Consider the following 17,427-nt stretch of genomic DNA (forward strand, 5'->3'; position numbering starts at 1 on the left):
TGAATGAGTACTTTTCTTCTGTATTTACAAATGAGAGGGGCGATATTGTTGGAGAGGACAGTGTGAAACAGATTGGTAAGCTCGAGGAAATACTTGTTAGGAAGGAAGATGTGTTGGGCATTTTGAAAAACTTGAGGATAGACAAGTCCCCCGGGCCTGACGGGATATATCCAAGGATTCTATGGGAAGCAAGAGATGAAATTGCAGAGCCGTTGGCAATTATCTTTTCGTCCTCACTGTCAACAGGGGTGGTACCAGGGGATTGGAGAGTGGCGAATGTCGTGCCCCTGTTCAAAAAAGGAACTAGGGATAACCCTGGGAATTACAGGCCAGTTAGTCTTACTTCGGTGGTAGGCAAAGTAATGGAAAGGGTACTGAAGGATAGGATTTCTGAGCATCTGGAAAGACACTGCTTGATTAGGGATAGTCAGCACGGATTTGTGAGGGGTAGGTCTTGCCTTACAAATCTTATTGAATTCTTTGAGGAGGTGACCAAGCATGCGGATGAAGGTAAAGCAGTGGATGTAGTGTACATGGATTTTAGTAAGGCATTTGATAAAGTTCCCCATGGTAGGCTTCTGCACAAAGTAAGGAGGCATGGGATAGTGGGAAATTTGGCCAGTTGGATAACGAACTGGCTAACCGATAGAAGTCAGAGAGTGGTGGTGGATGGCAAATATTCAGCCTGGATCCCAGTTACCAGTGGTGTACCGCAGGGATCAGTTCTGGGTCCTCTGCTGTTTGTGATTTTCATTAATGACTTGGATGAGGGAGTTGAAGAGTCAGTAAATTTGCAGACGATACGAAGATTGGTGGAGTTGTGGATAGTAAGGAGGGCTGTTGTCGGCTGCAAAGAGACATAGATAGGATGCAGAGCTGGGCTGAGAAGTGGCAGATGGAGTTTAACCCTGAAAAGTGTGAGGTTGTCCATTTTGGAAGGACAAATATGAATGCGGAATACAGGGTTAACGGTAGAGTTCTTGGCATTGTGGAGGAGCAGAGAGACCTTGGGGTCTATGTTCATACATCTTTGAGAGTTGCCACTCAAGTGGATAGAGCTGTGAAGAAGGCCTATGGTGTGCTCGCGTTCATTAACAGAGGGATTGAATTTAAGAGCCATGAGGTAATGATGCAGCTGTACAAAACCTTGGTAAGGCCACATTTGGAGTACTGTGTACAGTTCTGGTTGCCTCATTTTAGGAAGGATGTGGAAGCTCTGGAAAAGGTGCAAAGAAGATTTACCAGGATGTTGCCTGGAATGGAGAGTAGGTCTTACGAGGAAAGGTTGAGGGTGCTAGGCCTTTTCTCATTAGAGCGGAGAAGGATGAGGGGCGACTTGATAGAGGTTTATAAGATGATCAGGGGAATAGATAGAGTAGACAGTCAGAGACTTTTTCCCCAGGTGGAACACACCATTACAAGGGGACATAAATTTAAGGTGAAAGGTGGAAGATATAGGAGGGATATCAGAGGTAGGTTCTTTACCCAGAGAGTAGTGGGGGCATGGAATGCACTGCCTGTGGAAGTAGTTGAGTCGGAAACATTAGGGACCTTCAAGCAGCTGTTGGATAGGTACATGGATTACGGGAAAATGATATTGTGTAGATTTATTTGTTCTTAAGGGCAGCACGGTAGCATTGTGGATAGCACAATTGCTTCACAGATCCATGGTCCCAGGTTCGATTCCAGCTTGGGTCATTGTCTGTGCGGAGTCTGCACGTCCTCCCCGTGTCTGCGTGGGTTTCCTCCGGGTGCTCCGGTTTCCTCCCACAGTCCAAAGATGTGCGGGTTAGGTGAATTGGCCAATGATAAATTGCCCTTAATGTCCAAATTGCCCTTGGTGTTGGGTGGAGGTGTTGAGTTTGGGTAAGGTGCTCTTTCCAAGAGCTGGTGCAGACTCAAGGGGCCGAATGGCCTCCTTCTGCACTGTAAATTCAATGATAATCTATGATTAATCTAGGACAAAGGTTCGGCACAACATCGTGGGCCGAAGGGCCTGTTCTGTGCTGTATTTTCTATGTTCTATGTTCTATGACCTCCACAAGAGCCGGTCTTTCAGAAGCTAAAGTACTTTTAACAATACTTTTATTTTCTTAGCTTCCTTGCGAAGGTCATTCCCAATCCCATTCCCATTCCCAATCCCATTCCTATTCCCAATCCCAACCCCATTCCCAATCACATTGCAATTGCCATTGCCATTCCCAATCCCATTCCCAATCCCATTGCCATTGCCATTCCCAATCCATTCCTATTCCCAATCCCATTCCTAATCCCATTGCCATTGCCAATCCCATTCCTATTCCCAATCCCATTCCCATTCCCAATCCCATTCCCATTCCCTGTCCCATTGACAATCCCATTCCCATTCCCATTTCCATTCCATTCTCATGCAGCTGAAACCAATGGCACAGCAATATTCTTCAGGAAAACTGATCTGTAGAACATGAGTATTAATGATTCGCTCCATGGGGTGGGATTTTCTCAGTTGCAGAGTTTCCCACCCCGGGCACCCAGGTGTCGGTGGGGGTGATCCGAGCCGGTGAGCATTGCGAGAGGGTGAACTGGCTGGAGATTGGGCTCCTCGCTCAGGTGGGTGTCCTGCCGCTCAGAGTGTTGGCAAATCTGAGTCCCAGCAGTGGAATCACAGCCTCAGATTCTGAGTCCAAGGTAGTGTGAGGCTCCCATGGCAGGGAGCGGGGGAGGGTCCCATGGCAGGGAGCGGGGGGTGGGGGTGGGGGGGGGGGGTAGGTAAGACTCAGGTGAGGGAGTGGGAGAGGGGGATAGGGATCTTAATGGAGGGACTGGGATGGAGGAATGGCAGGAGAGGGCAGATCTTGTCACCCTCATGCATGCATGTTATGGGGGGGTGCAGAATTAGCATTGTGACAGGGGGGAGGGGCTTGCCGCTGGATTTCGGGATCAAGTCGCCCAAAACAGCGGCCCGATACTGGGATTCCTATGGAATCCGCACAGCTCTCCACCCTGCAGAGAGTTGCATGGTTAAGGAGACTTGCCCCTGGGCCCCACTCGCAGTGGCAGCAAAGATCCGTCCCATTCTCCCTGGGTGGTCTTCGTCTCCAGAACTCGGAATCCAGGCCAGGATTTCCCCTTTCTGAAACCATGCGGACTCTGGTCAGATTATAAGTTTCCAAGTACACTGTTGTTCTCTCAATAATCGATTCTAATATTTCTGAATGAATTGGAGGTTGACTAACTGGCCGGTAGTTCCCTGCATTTTGCCTCCTTCCCTTTTCGAACACGGGACAGGTTTCCAATCCTTTGGCACAGTTCCAGAATCCACGGATTTTGGAAGTTAACTGCCAACACATCCACGATCTCTGTAGCTACCTCCTTTAATATCCTGGGGTGCAAACCATCAGCTCCACAGGACACATCAGCTACTAACTCCATTAATTTGTTTAAAACTAATTAGCTGGTTCTGTTGATTATTTAATTCTTTCCCTGTATTTTTCTGGGATGCTGATCCTCCACAGTAAAGGTCGATGTAAAATATCTATTTAACTCCTCTGTTGTTTCTTCGTGGTTAGCACTGTTGCTTCACAGCGCCAGGGTCCCAGGTTCGATTCCCGCTTGGGTCACTGTCTACGCGGAGTCTGCACGTTCTCCCCGTGTCTGCGTGGGTTTCCTCCGGATGCTCCGGTTTCCTCCCACAAATCCCGAAAGACGTGCTGTTAGGTGAATTGTACATTCTGAATTCTCCCTCCGTGTACCCAAACAGGCGCCGGAGTGTGGTGACTAGGGGCTTTTCACAGTAACTTCATTGCAGTGTTAATGTGAACCTACTTGACAATAAAGATTATTATTATTAATGTGCTTTAAAAAGTTTTTTAAATATGTTTTGAAGTTTCTCACTGTCTTGCCCTCATAGCTGAATATCTCTTTCCCGATTTTTTTTACTCCATCTTTGCTGTATTCTGAATCTATCCCAACCTGCAGGGTGGCAGGGTTGCACAGTGGTTAGCACTGCTGTCTCACAGTACCGGGGACCAGGTTCAATTACAACCTCGGGTAACTGTGCGGAGTCTGCACATTCTCGCCGTGTCTGCGTGGGTTTCCACCGGATGCTCCGGTTTCCGCCCTCAGTCCAAAGATGTGACAGTCAGGTGGATTGGCCATGAGAAATTGCCCTTAGTGTCCAAAAGGTTGGGTGGGGATACGGGTTTGTGGGGGAGTGGGCCTGGGTAATGTGCTCTTTTGGAGGGTCGGTGCAGACTGAATGTCCTCCTTCTGCACTGATTCCGGCCGACCATTAACCTTTGCCAGCTTGTTTCCGCTTTCAACTTAATATTCTTCTTCACTACCTTATCGCGGTTAGTTCCTCCGTTGCTGAGAGTCTGTCGTCCTCATTGTGACGGCAGCTACACGTTCGAAATATCATCACTTGAAACTTTTGTTGGACTGGATTTGCTTCATAGTTAAACCTTTTTATTGAAACCAGTCGATTCAAATGCCCCACAATCTGACTCACTTCTGATTTAATTTTATTAATAACATATTTCTCAAATTCCACAGTACCATCCCATAAGAAATCTTCAAAATGCATCATGAAAATGCCTGAAAATATTCCTTTATGATGCCAATAAAACATTGTGGGATCTGCTTTTACTTAAACAAGAAAATCGGTCTCACTGTAAAATATCACAACCTGGAAACATAAATCAGGCCATTGATATTTTGATTTATTTTGTATAATTTTCCCTTTGTATCTACGCCTCGTTGGGCAGATTCTGGGACACCTGTGGCTGGAATGTCTGCTTCAGCGGCTGAAATGGAGAATTTGCGGGTGTTTTACGACGGCAAAATCGGCGCCAACCCCTCACCAATTCTGAGACCGGTGAAGGACTCGCAGCATCGCCGGGTGAAACTCCCAGCTCCCGCGCTGAAAACGGCCAGAGAATGGGTGAGTTCGCGGTCACGCAGGCGCACGGCTGACAACCTGCAGCAGTCGCGCTGGACAACATGGCAGTGGGCGTGCGCGCACCCGACCAGCAAAATGCGAATCCACAGGGCACCTCCTAGCCACCCCCCACCAGTCCTCCCAGCCCTCACGGAACTCACCCCGGCCAGTGGCATGGATCCTGGCCGAGTGTGACGGCGCTGGACACAGTCCGCAGGCGCCACGCCAGGGTCCCGGCCACAAGTGTGCCGCGCGGTCGGGAACTCGGCCCATCGGGGGCGGAGCATCGCAGGGAGGGCCTGCCGATGACACGCCAACGACATTGCAACGGTGTGCGGCGCACGACACGCTGATGCCATTTCGGAGAGGGTGGAGATTCGCAAGCCGGCGGCGACTCCAATTTGGGCGTTGGAATGGATTCTCTGCCCGATCGTTGATTACGATATCGGCGTTGGCCAACGGAGAATCCCACCCGCTCTTGTCTAAACAATCATAGAACATACAGTGCAGAAGAAGGCCATTCGGCCCATCGAGTCAGCACCGATCCACTTAAGCCCGCACTTCCACTCTATCCCCGTAATCCAATAACTCGTCCTACCTCTTTGGACACTAAGGGCAATTTATCATGGCCAATCCACCTAACAGCACGTCTTTGGACTGTGGGAGGAAACCGGAGCACCCGGAGGAAACCCACGCAGACACGGGGAGGACGTGCAGACTCTGCACAGACAGTGATCCAAGCCAGGAATCGAACCTGGGAGCTTGGAGCTGTGAAGTCACAGTGCTAACCGCTGTGCTACCGTGCTGCCTCTTATTTAGCTGCAGAAATCTGCCATATATTTTGATTGATCAACAAGAGCAGCAGATACCTGGGAACCCCACCACCTGCAGGCTCCCCTCCAAGTCACTCACCATCCTGACTTGGAAATATATCGGCCGTTCCTTCGCTGTCGCTGGGGCAACATCCTGGAACTCTCTTCCTAACAGCACAGTGGGTGTACCTACACCACAGGGACTGCAGCGGCTCAAGAAGGCAGCTCACCCCCACCTTCTGAATGACAACTAGGGATGGGCAATCAATGCTGGCAAGGGCAGCACAGTAGCACAGTGGTTAGCACTGTTGCTTCACAGCTCCAGGGTCCCAGGTTCGATTCCCGGCTTGGGTCACTGTCTGTGCGGAGTCTGCACATCCTCCCCGTGTGTGCGTGGGTTTCCTCCGGGTGCTCCGGTTTCCTCCCACAGTCCAAAGATGTGCAGGTTAGGTGGATTGGCCATGATCAATTGCCTTTAGTGTCCAAAATTGCCCTTAGTGTTGGGTGGGCTTTGTGAGGGTCACGAAGAATCCAGCACGAGTTTTAAGGATACAAAGTAATAACATTTATTTACAATAACATATATATATATATAACAGCAGCAGTAACTTCCCTGGCTGCACACTCCTTCCTGCTGGTTCCTAAACTGGCCAGCTTTATTTATACTTGGAGTTTACTAATGGTTTCTCCGCCCCCCTCATTGGGGAAGCTCATACTCCCACAGGATTGTGGGATTGTCATTAGTCCCCAGCCAATGGTAAATAGGCAGGTTATAACAGTGGGGTTACTGGGTTATGGGGATCGGGTGGAGGTGTTCACCTTGGGTAGGGTGCTCTTTCCAAGAGCCGGTGCAGACCCGATGGGCCGAATGGCCTCCTTCTGCACTGTAAATTCTATGAAACCAGTGATACCCCACATCCTGTGACTGAAGAAAGCGAACTCTGAACTCCCATGAATATGTCACCAAACGAGCGAAACTGATTTTCATTGTCTCACTTGAAACACTGACATTTATCAAAGGAGGTTTTCCAACAGGACAGGGGGGCGTCTTCCAATACCTTTCCCAGATTCCACACGTTTCACTCGAGTAGTCTGTGAGCCTCACACACTCTTCATCAACACACCCGCATCTTTAACCATCGACAAATAGAATCAGCAAATTGCCAAAGTAGATTTAAAATAATTTCTCTTTTTACCTCTCTGTTTCTTATCATGCTATACCTGTGATACTTGTCCAACATTCTGAGTCCACTCGGGGGTGTACCAGAAAAGCAGTGTGTGTCTGTAAGTACCGCCTGTTTCTGACTGACCTGACCTTCCAATGGGTGAGGGAGAGTCTGAACCAATTGTGAAGCTCGATCCCAACCCCTGAAATGTTTTCAATCTTCCCGGAGATGGACATTGTTTGGGTGTGTCTGAGGCACCGACCACGTCTGAAGCAACTCATGGAGACAGGAAGAGTTTAATAAGAACATAAGATTTTAAGAACTAGGAGCAGGAGTCGGCCATCTGGCCCCTCGAGCCTGCTCCACCATTCAATGAGATCATGGCTGATCTTTCGTGGACTCAGCTCCACTTTCCGGCCCGAACACCATAACCCTTAATCCCTTTATTCTTCAAAAAACTATCTATCTTTATCTTAAAAACATTTAATGAAGGAGCCTCTACTGCTTCACTGGGCAAGGAATTCCATAGATTCACAACCCTTTGGGTGAAGAAGTTCCTCCTAAACTCAGTCCTAAATCTACTTCCCCTTATTTTGAGGCTATGCCCCCTAGTTCTGCTTTCACCCGCCAGTGGAAACAACCTGCCCGCATCTATCCTATCTATTCCCTTTATAGAAACAATGTAAGAATGTTTTTCAAAGTTTAAAAGGCTGAACACTTTAGCAGCATCACAGGTGGAGGGAGGTGGCAGTTCAGGGTGGTTATCATTCCCCTGACACCTGCTCGGGTATGCGTGCCACAGGAGGCTGGCACTGTCCAGTCAGATGTAACAGACGTCTGTGTCTTGTCAGTGTGGACCTCTGTGGAATTTCACAGTTGGCTGCACAGCAATGTCATAGTCATAGATGTTTACAGCAGGGAAACAGGCCCTTCGGCCCAGCGTGTCCATGCCGCCCAGTTTCTATCACTAAACTAGTCCCACTTGCCCACATTTGTCCCATATCCCTCTATACCCACCCTGCCATGTAACTGTCCAACTGCTTTTTAAAGGACACAATTGTACCCGCCTCTACCACTGCCTCTGCCAGCACGTTCCAGACACTCACCACCCTCTGTGTGAAGAAATTTCCCCTCTGGGCCCTTCTGAATCTCTCCCCTCTCACCTTAAACCTATGCCCTCTAGTTCTAGACTCCTCTACCTTTGGGAAAAGATGTTGACTATCTACCTTATCGATGCTCCTCATTATTTTATAGGCCTCTATAAGAGCACCCCTAAGCCTCCTACGTTCCAGGGAATAAAGTCCCAGCCTATCCAGCCTCTCCTTATAACTTAGACCATCAAGTCCCGGTAGCATCCTAGTAAATCTCTTCCGCACTCTTTCTAGTTTAATAATATCCTTCCTATAACAGGGTGACCAGAACTGCACACAGTATTCCAAGTGTGGCCGTACCAATGTCTTGTACAACTTCAACAAGACGTCCAACTCCTGTATTCAATGTTCTGACCAATGAAACCAAGCATGCCGAATGCCTTCTTCACCACCCTGTCCACCTGCGACTCCACCTTCAAGGAGCTATGAACCTGTACCCCTAGATCTCTTTGTTCTGTAACTCTCCCCAACTCCCTACCATTAACTAATTTGATCGACCAAAATGCATCACCTCACATTTATCCAAATTAAACTCCATCTGCCATTCATCGGCCCACTGGCCCAATTGGTCAAGATCCTGTTGCAATCTTATATAACCTTCTTCACTATCCACTGTGCCACCAATCTTGGTGTCATCTGCAAACTTACTAACCATGCCTCCTACATTCTCATCCAAATCATTAATATATATCACAATTAACAGTGGACCCAGCACCGACCCCTGAGGCACACCACTGGTCACAGGCCTCAGGTTTGAAAAACAACCCCCACAATCATCCTTTGGCTTCGGTGACCAAGCCAATTTTGTATCCAATTGGCTACCTCACCCAGGATTCTGTGAGATTTAAACTTTTGCAATAACCTACCATGCGGTACCTTGTCAAAGGCCTTGCTAAAGTCCATGTAGACAACGTCGACTGCACTGCCCTCATTTACCTTCATTGTTACCTCTTCAAAAAACTCAGTGTGGACCTCTGTGGAATTTCACAGGTAGCTGTACACCAATGTCACCAATGCAACACCTGGTGACTGATCCTTCTTCACCAAACTAGGCAATGCTTCAGAATACAACTGATAGGGCACTGCAGGTTCAGGGGGCATTGGGTCTGGTGCCCAGAGCAGTCTCCTGCTCATTGCCATGTACAGCTTGGTATGGCAACTGCTCGGTCCAGATCGCAAGAAACTGCAGAGAGTGGTGAACTCAGCCCAACGCATCACACAAGCTTGCCACCCTCCCATTGATTCTGTCGACACCTCCCGCTGCCTCAGGAAGGCAGACAGTATTATCAGAGACCCCTCCCACCCAGGCATTGCCCTCCACCAGACCCTTCCATCAGGCAGAAGATACAGAAGTCTGAAGACCCACACATCCAGACATAGGAACAGCTTCTTCCCCACAGCAACTAGACTCCTCAACGACTCCCCCTCGGACTGATCTGTTCCCTGTAAGAACACTATTCACGACACCCTATGCTGCTCTTCCTCATGGATTTGCTTTGTTTGGCCCCTTGTTCCGCACTGTAACCAATCGCTGTCTGTCAATGTACCATTTGGTAATGTTCTCTGTTGATTATTCTTGTGTCTACTGTGTACGTACTGTGTACGTTCCCCCGGCCGCAGGAAAATACTTTTCACTGTACTTCGGTACATGACAATAAATCAAATCAAATCAAATCAAATTGTACTAGTCGATGGGTTCTCTGTAATGTGGCCTCCAGGGAGGTGTGGACCTTGAGGATAGTGAGGCCCTGAGAGAACACACCCCATCAGCAGAAGCAGGAGGTAAAAGAGAAGGAAGAATTGAAGGCAGACGGAGATGACACTGAATCTGGCTGCGTAGCCTCCTCCTGCTGCCCTCCTCTCCCTGGTCGGCGGGCCTCAGGCTCCTGTGGTGCAATTAAAGGCTGTAAAGCTCACAGACAGATCGTGGTGAAGGAGGTGTCGTGCTAGCACTCTGGAGTAATTCGGGCTAGGCAATAATAATAATAATCTTCATTGGTGTCACAAGTCAGCTCACTGTGAACAGCCCCTATAATGCCGGTCTTGCCAGTGAGGCTTTGTAGAAGAATGAATTTAAAATTAAAATGCAAAGTGGGTTTTTGGGGGGGGTTTAAAGGGTTGCATTCCTGTGCCCAGTGACAAAATGACAAAACAGTAAAGTGACATGAGGGAAATTATAAATTTCAATCAATTTTTACCTTCTCCCCTTTTCCCCCTTTGAGGCCACGAACTCCATCAGCGCCCTGTTCAAAAACACATCGACAGAGACAGCTCGGTGAGATTCACTGATCGTAAAGGAACTGAGCACCTTCATAATGGAGAGAGATTCTGGTCAAATGTACCTTAACTCCTCGAGGACCTGGATATCCAATTGGACCTTGTGGACCTGAAGATCCCTAACAATATAATTGAACAAAGTTAGCAGTAAAATCTATTCAGATCTGTGTTGGTGTGGAAATTAATTTGGGGCAAATCAAGAGAGTGATGTCAGTCGTTATTCCAACCTTACCTGTGCACCTTTCTCTCCTGACGGTCCCTCTTTCCCTGGGTGGCCCTGTGGGGAGAGATGGACATTGTCTCAAACAGACCAGGTGCAGGAGTTTGGTTTAAATGGACGGTTTTAAAACCTGCCGGTTTTCCGCATTTATAAACGAAGGAAATTCCTTTATCAATTGTGTAGTAAAAAGAGTTGTTGACTTACTGGAGGCCCATCAGCTCCAGCCAAACCAGCGAGTCCAGCTTTACCCTGAGGTCCCTTTAGACAGAATAACAGAGAGAAGGTGAATGATATCAGTCACACTGCAGCTCCAAACTGCAAAAAAAACCCAACTCCCAGAGAATCACAACAAGGTCCATTCAGTCCTTCAATAGTTTGTGGTCGTAGTTAAGACTTACCTTAGCTCCAGGAGGTCCGATTGTACCTTGAGGGCCGGGGAGACCCTGTGTGGAGAGAGAGAGCGAGAGAGTGAGAAAGGCACAGAGAGAGAGAGAGAGAAACTTTTCCAATCACTTCAGAGCTGGTTTCATTTCAACATTTGCTTCTGAAGAAGTTCAGTGTGAATTGGAATCCAACCAGTTTCAATAAATCTTCAACGTCTGAATTATTATTTTTTTTAAATAAAAGGAGCAAAATGTGTTGCAGCAAATGTTGGAACAAAGTCACAAATCAGCGAAGGAGCTGCTCAGAAACCTGAGCATCACAATCTCCACGGGTGGTCATCACTAATTAATATTCCAGATATCACCGAGAGCTTCCCTCACTGCAGCCCCCCCATTACCCCCACCCCCCCCATTCCCCCCTCCCCTCCGAACCCCCTCCCCCCCACTCCCCTCCCCCCCACACCCCCTCCCCCCCACACCCCCTCCCCTCCGAACACCCTCCCCTCCAAACCCCCTCCCCTCCACACCCCCTACCCCCACACCGCCTCCCCCCACTCCCCTCCCCCCCACACCCCCTCCCCCCACACCCCCTCCCCTCCACTCCTCTCCCCTCCAAACCCCCTCCCCGCACACCCCCTCCCCCCACACCCCCTCCCCTCCACACCTCTCCCCCCACACCCCCTCCCCTCCAAACCCCCTCCCCTCCACACCCCCTCCCCTCCACACCCCCTCCCCCAAACCCCTTCCCCCACCCCCCCACACCACCTTCCCCCACCCCCCCACTCCCCTCCCCCCCACACTCCCTCCCCTCCGATCCCCCTCCCCCACACCCCCTCCCCTCTGAACACCCTCCCCTCCGAACCCCCTCCCCCCCACACCCCCTCCCCCACACCTCCTCCCCTCCGAACACCCTCCGCCCCACCCCCTCCCCCCACACCCTCTCCCATCCGAACACCCTCCCCCCTCATCCCCTCCCCTCCACAACCCCCCACACCCCCTCCCCTCCGAACCCCCTCCCCTCCGAACCCCCTCCCCTCCGAACCCCCTCCCCTCCGAACCCGCTCTCCTCCGAACCCCCTCCCCTCCACACCTGCTCCCCCCAGTCCCCCTCCCCTCCGAACCCCCTCTCTCCACACCCCCTCCCCTCCGAACCCGCTCCCCTCCAAACACCCTCCCCTCCGAACCCCCTCCACTCCGAACCCCCTCCACTCCACACCTCCTCCCCCCCATACCCCCTCCACTCCGAACCCCCTCCCCTCCACACCTCCTCCCCCCACACCCCTCCACTCCGAATACCCTCCCCTCCGAATACCCTCCACTCCGAACCCCCTCCCCTCACACCCCCTCCACTCCGAACACCCTCCCCTCCAGACCCCCTCCCCCACACCCAACTCCAAACCCATTCTCCCCACACACCCTCACCCCGCCCCTCCAAACCCCCTCCCCTCCACACCCCCTCCCCCCCACACCCCCTCCCCTCCACACCCCCTCCCCCCCACACCCCCTCCCCTCCACCCCCCCCACACCCCCTCCCCTCCACACCCCCCCCACACCCCCTCCCCTTTGAACCCCCACCTCCAAACACACTCCCCTTCTACCCCCTCGCCTCCAACACCCCACTCCCCCAACCATCTCACCACCCCTCATGCCCCCCATAACTACCCCTCCCCTCTAACCACCCCACCTTACCTACTACCTTCACCTGACTACCCGACCCCTCCGCTCCAGCACCCCTATTACCCCAACTTACTGCCCCCCTCAATCCCCTCACCCACCCCAATAACCACCACCAACCCATTACCTCCCCTCCTCCCAACTGCTCACCTCTAAACCCCCAACCCCACTCTCACTCCCCGACCCTACCCCTCCCTCATACACCAAACTACGCCCCTCACCTCTGCCCACCTACCCTATCCCACCCCTGCAGCCCTCCACTCCCCTCCCCCCTCATCCTCTGGAACCACAACATCTACCCACCAAACCCCAACCACTCCCCTCCACCCCCATCCTACCCCTCCCTCCACCCACAACCCTCCCCATCCCACCAACTGTCGTCCCCACCCTGACCCTCCATAAACATTCCCTCCACCTCCCTACCTCTCTTACTGCTACCCTACACCTCATCTCCACTCCACCCTCACCCTTACCTCTCCTCTTACCTACCCCCTCTACACCCTCCCCTACCACCTCCACTCCTACCCTGTCTCCTCCACCCCCGAACATCCCCTCTCCACACCCTACCCTACCCCCCTCCGCCTTCTGCCCTCACCCTCCCCTCTCTACTCTGCTCCCCATCACCTCCTCCAGACCCCCACCCACACTCCCCTATATTCAGCCTCCCCTTTTTCTCCCTCTGCTCCTCTCCTGTCCCTTCCCCCTCTGATCACTGCTGCCTCCTCGCGGTATTCCAGTGAGAGACACAATTACAATCCTCCCTCCCACCAGCTTCTGACTTACTTGAGGTCCTGGGATTCCCTGTTGGCCCGCTGGTCCAGGCTCGCCTTGAGGTCCCTGCAGATTCGAGAGAGAGAGAGTGAGAGGGGGAGAGAGAGAGGGAGGGGGGGGAGAGAGAGAGAGGGGGTGAGAGAGAGGGAGAGGGAGGGGGGGGGGATGAGGTAGAGAGGGGACGAGAGAAAAAGAGAGAGGGGTTGAGGGAGAGAGAGAGAGAGGAAGTGAGAGAGAGAATCAGGAATTCAACTTGGGGAAGTTTTAACCGAGTCAATATCCGGGTCCAGGAGGGGACACAGCTTTTTTCATCAAACTTTCAGAGGGATAACTTCCTCCAGTCACACACACTCGCACTCTCCCACTTTCACACTCTCACCCACTCTCCCACTCCCCCACTCTCCCACTCTCCCACTCTTCCACTCTCCCACTCTCCACTCTCGCACTCTCCACTCTCGCACTCTCCACTCTCCACTCTCCACTCTCGCACTCTCCACTCTCCCACTCTCCCACTCTCCACTCTCCCACTCTCCCACTCTCCCACTCTCACACTCTCACCCACTCTCCCACTCTCCCACTCCCCCACTCTCCCACTCTCACACTCTCCCACTCTTCCACTCTCCCACTCTCACCCACTCTCCCACTCTCGCACTCTCCACTCTCCCACTCTCCACTCTCCCACTCTCCCACTCTCGCACTCTCCCACCCTCCCACCCAGTCAGTCAGTCAGACTCCCACATGACGGGGCAGACAGTGGTACAGCATCATTTCACCGGATCATTAAGCTGCAGGTCCAGGCAGACTCTCGAGGGACAAGAGTTCAAATCCCATCACCGCAACTGGTGGAATTTAAATTTAATTAATAAAGTCTGGAATTCAGCCCCCGAAACTATCACCGATTGTTGTAAACACCCATCTGGGTCACTAATGTCGTTTAGGGAAGGAAATCTGCCGTCCTCACCTGGCCTGGCCTACCTGTGACTCCAAACCCACAGCAATGTGGGAGACTCTTAACTGCCTCTGAAATGGCCGAGCGAGGTCACAGTCAAGGTCAACCTTTGCAGGTAACATTTATCCCCAAGGAGCCAAGTCTGCTCCGGTGTGGTCTCCCGAATGTGTCAAGGCTCTGTGACCAACTCAGGATGTACGGTTGTGCACGCTTCCTGGATCTTTGCTGCAAACCTGCACAATGTGTTTGTTCTGGTCACACACCAGACGCACATTGAACAGGTGGTAACCTCTGCGGTTGATGTATTGGAGTGCCTGGTGCCAGGGAGCTTCGATAGCCACGAGGGCAGTCGATGGCACCCTGCCTGGTGCCAGGGAGCGCCGATAGCCACGAGGGCAGTCGATGGCACCCTGCCTGGTGCCAGGGAGCGCCGATAGCCACGAGGGCAGTCGATGGCACCCTGTCTGGTGCCAGGGAGCGCCGATAGCCACGAGGGCAGTCGATGGCACCCTGCCTGGTGCTAGGGAGCTTCGATAGCCACGAGGGCAGTCGATGGCACCCTGCCTGGTGCCAGGGAGCGCCGATAGCCACGAGGGCAGTCGATGGCACCCTGCCTGGTGCTAGGGAGCTTCGATAGCCACGAGGGCAGTCGATGGCACCCTGCCTGGTGCTAGGGAGCGCCGATAGCCACGAGGGCAGTCGATGGCACCCTGCTCCAGTTTTCCAGCATCCTGGTTTGCTTGATCTCCTTCAATGTTGAGAGAATTGTGGGACTTGGCAAAAATGGGTGTGGTGACCTCTTGGATGCATATGTGGGTGGACACTTGGACCCCAGTGGAGTTCTTGAAGGAGATACCACTATCGAGGTTGGGTGCGGAGGTTGATTCACAGCCGCTGGAAATGGATACCGTCCCAATATTGGTGGTGCCAGATCTTGCAGACTGTGGTTCACCTTATCCGTCGACATGTGGAACAGTCAGTGATACAGATTTGCAACGTCCATACACGCTGGTCCTAGTGAGGTGCCTGCGACTGATGGCTCCCTGAAGATCATCCTCCATACCTGGATGGAGACCATTGCTCTTGAGGGTTCTGCACCTCCCTTTGGTGAGCGAGGTGACTTTACCACATTCTTCTCCTTCTTGTCTAGTGGAGGTGACGGTAACACCAGCTTTCATCTTCCTGATGATTTCCTCACTGCTATGTCAATGAGAGAGACGCAGAGTCAGTATTTGATTGCAAAGGTCCACCTTTGGTCAAGGTGCCTGTGATTGAGGATTGAAGTTTGTTTGGGATAGTTGTAATGAGGGTTGTGAAGCCCCTGTCAGGGGGAGGGCTCGACAGACTACGTGACAGGCTCAGGGCCAATCATGCAGGAGCGTGCGAACCCTGCCAATCGGTAGTTTGCACAATGCCTGGGAGCAGGACCTTGGACAGTGTGGAGCACATGAGGTGGGATTCTCCGAGCCCGCGCTGGGCCGCCGATTCGCCAGCGACTGCAAAATCGGCACCAATCGCGCCGTCACGGTCGCCGTGGCGCTGGTCGGGGGCCGTTGAAAGCGGCCCCTGAAGCGATTCTCCACACTTGACGGGTCGAGTGCCCGCCGAGCCCCGCTGGCGTCGTTCGCATGTGGTCCTACCCGGCGGGACCTCGGCATTCTGGCTGGGGGGGCCTAGCTGGTGGGGGGGGGGGGGAGAACCGACTCCTGGGGGGGGCCTCCATGGTGGTCAGGCCCGCGATCGGGGGCAACCGATCGGCGGACGCGCTCATTCCGAGGGGGGGGCCTATGTTCCTCCGCGCCGGGTCCCTGTCGGGCTCCGTCATGTTACCCGGGGGCCGGCGTGGAGACCGCAACCTGGCACGTGCACGGACCCGCGTCGGCCCTGTAGGGCCGGATTCCAGCGCCAGAGCAGCGCACACCATTCTGGCACCGTGCTAGCCCCCGAGGAAGGGGAGAACGCCTGGGCCTGGAGGCCCGTTGACTCCGGCGTCGCCCGCGCCGGTTTTGACGCTGGCGTCGATTCTTGGCCGGGATTTCTGAGAATCGCGGCCCTGTTGTATTGTGTTCTGTGCCTGTTACCAAACTGCCTTTTCCTTACATCAATAACCCCCTTTGTTAGCTACTGGAAGTCTCCAGTGTTTGTCTCGAGCCGCTGATCCACCCATTGCCACTTCCTAATCGAGAATAGTTAATAGATTTGGGACAAACCTTCCATCATCGTTTAACAAACCCAAAATGATCACGGTGCAGGTCAGTTACGTTTTACTTTTGAAGGTGATTCGTGCAATCCCATTACATCTATAACGTGTCCCAGGTATTCAATCGAAGATTTGAAGAATTTGCATTTATCCTTCCCCACTCGTAATCCGGATTCTTCTCGTCTCTGGAGTGTGGCTTCTAAATTTTAAAATTCTTTCCAGTAATGAAGATATCCTCGAAGAAACACTGCACTCCTTCTAGTCCACTCAGAATGTGATCCATGGCACGTTGGAACGACACAGGTGCGGACATAATGCCAAATAGAAATCTTTTATATCTGAATAGTCCTTTGTGCATCCCGATTGTCAAATGTTGTTGTGAATCTGGATCCACGTTCTTTACGAAATGCTGACCTCCAGCTAACCCAGCAAATAAATCATCAATTGAAGGCAGCGAGCGCTGCTCTGCACACAGCACCGGGCTGATAGTGACATTAAAGTCATACTCAATCATCGTTCTTCGTCACAGGTACTATGGGCGTCACCCAATTACTCAAATCCATGGGTTTGAGGACCCTTGTCTTGACCAGCCTTTTTAAATCTGCCTCAACCTGCAGCCTGATGGCGTAAGGCACTGATTTAGCCTTTAAGCACCTTGCCTTGGCTTTCATCCTCAATCTTTAGCTTGACTGAGATCTATTTTATGCTTCTCAGCTCTCCATTAAAAGCAATGGCATGTTTCTTTAAAATCTTCAGTAGACCTGCTTCGGATTCCGACATGAGATTCAACTCGGCCCAGTTTAGTTTGATTCTGGATAGTTATCTTTAACAATGTCCGGGGTCTAGTCTGCCGTCTGTCTGTCTAGCTGCACATTTACATTGATACGGCTCCTCAACTCAGTTTAG

General features: G+C 52.0%; 1 protein-coding gene across 1 annotated transcript in view; it reads right to left on the reverse strand.

Moving 5' to 3' along the window:
• col11a1a (collagen, type XI, alpha 1a) overlaps positions 1-17,427 on the reverse strand; it is a 1,142,395-nt gene that overhangs the window by 708,792 nt on the left and 416,176 nt on the right. The window contains 6 exon segments of the mRNA XM_072510277.1: positions 10,246-10,290; positions 10,390-10,443; positions 10,557-10,601; positions 10,749-10,802; positions 10,943-10,987; positions 13,385-13,438. Coding sequence (XP_072366378.1) covers positions 10,246-10,290; positions 10,390-10,443; positions 10,557-10,601; positions 10,749-10,802; positions 10,943-10,987; positions 13,385-13,438 — 297 coding nt within the window.

Source organism: Scyliorhinus torazame, chromosome 7 (assembly GCF_047496885.1).
Source record: "Scyliorhinus torazame isolate Kashiwa2021f chromosome 7, sScyTor2.1, whole genome shotgun sequence".
NCBI classification, from domain to species: domain Eukaryota; kingdom Metazoa; phylum Chordata; class Chondrichthyes; order Carcharhiniformes; family Scyliorhinidae; genus Scyliorhinus; species Scyliorhinus torazame.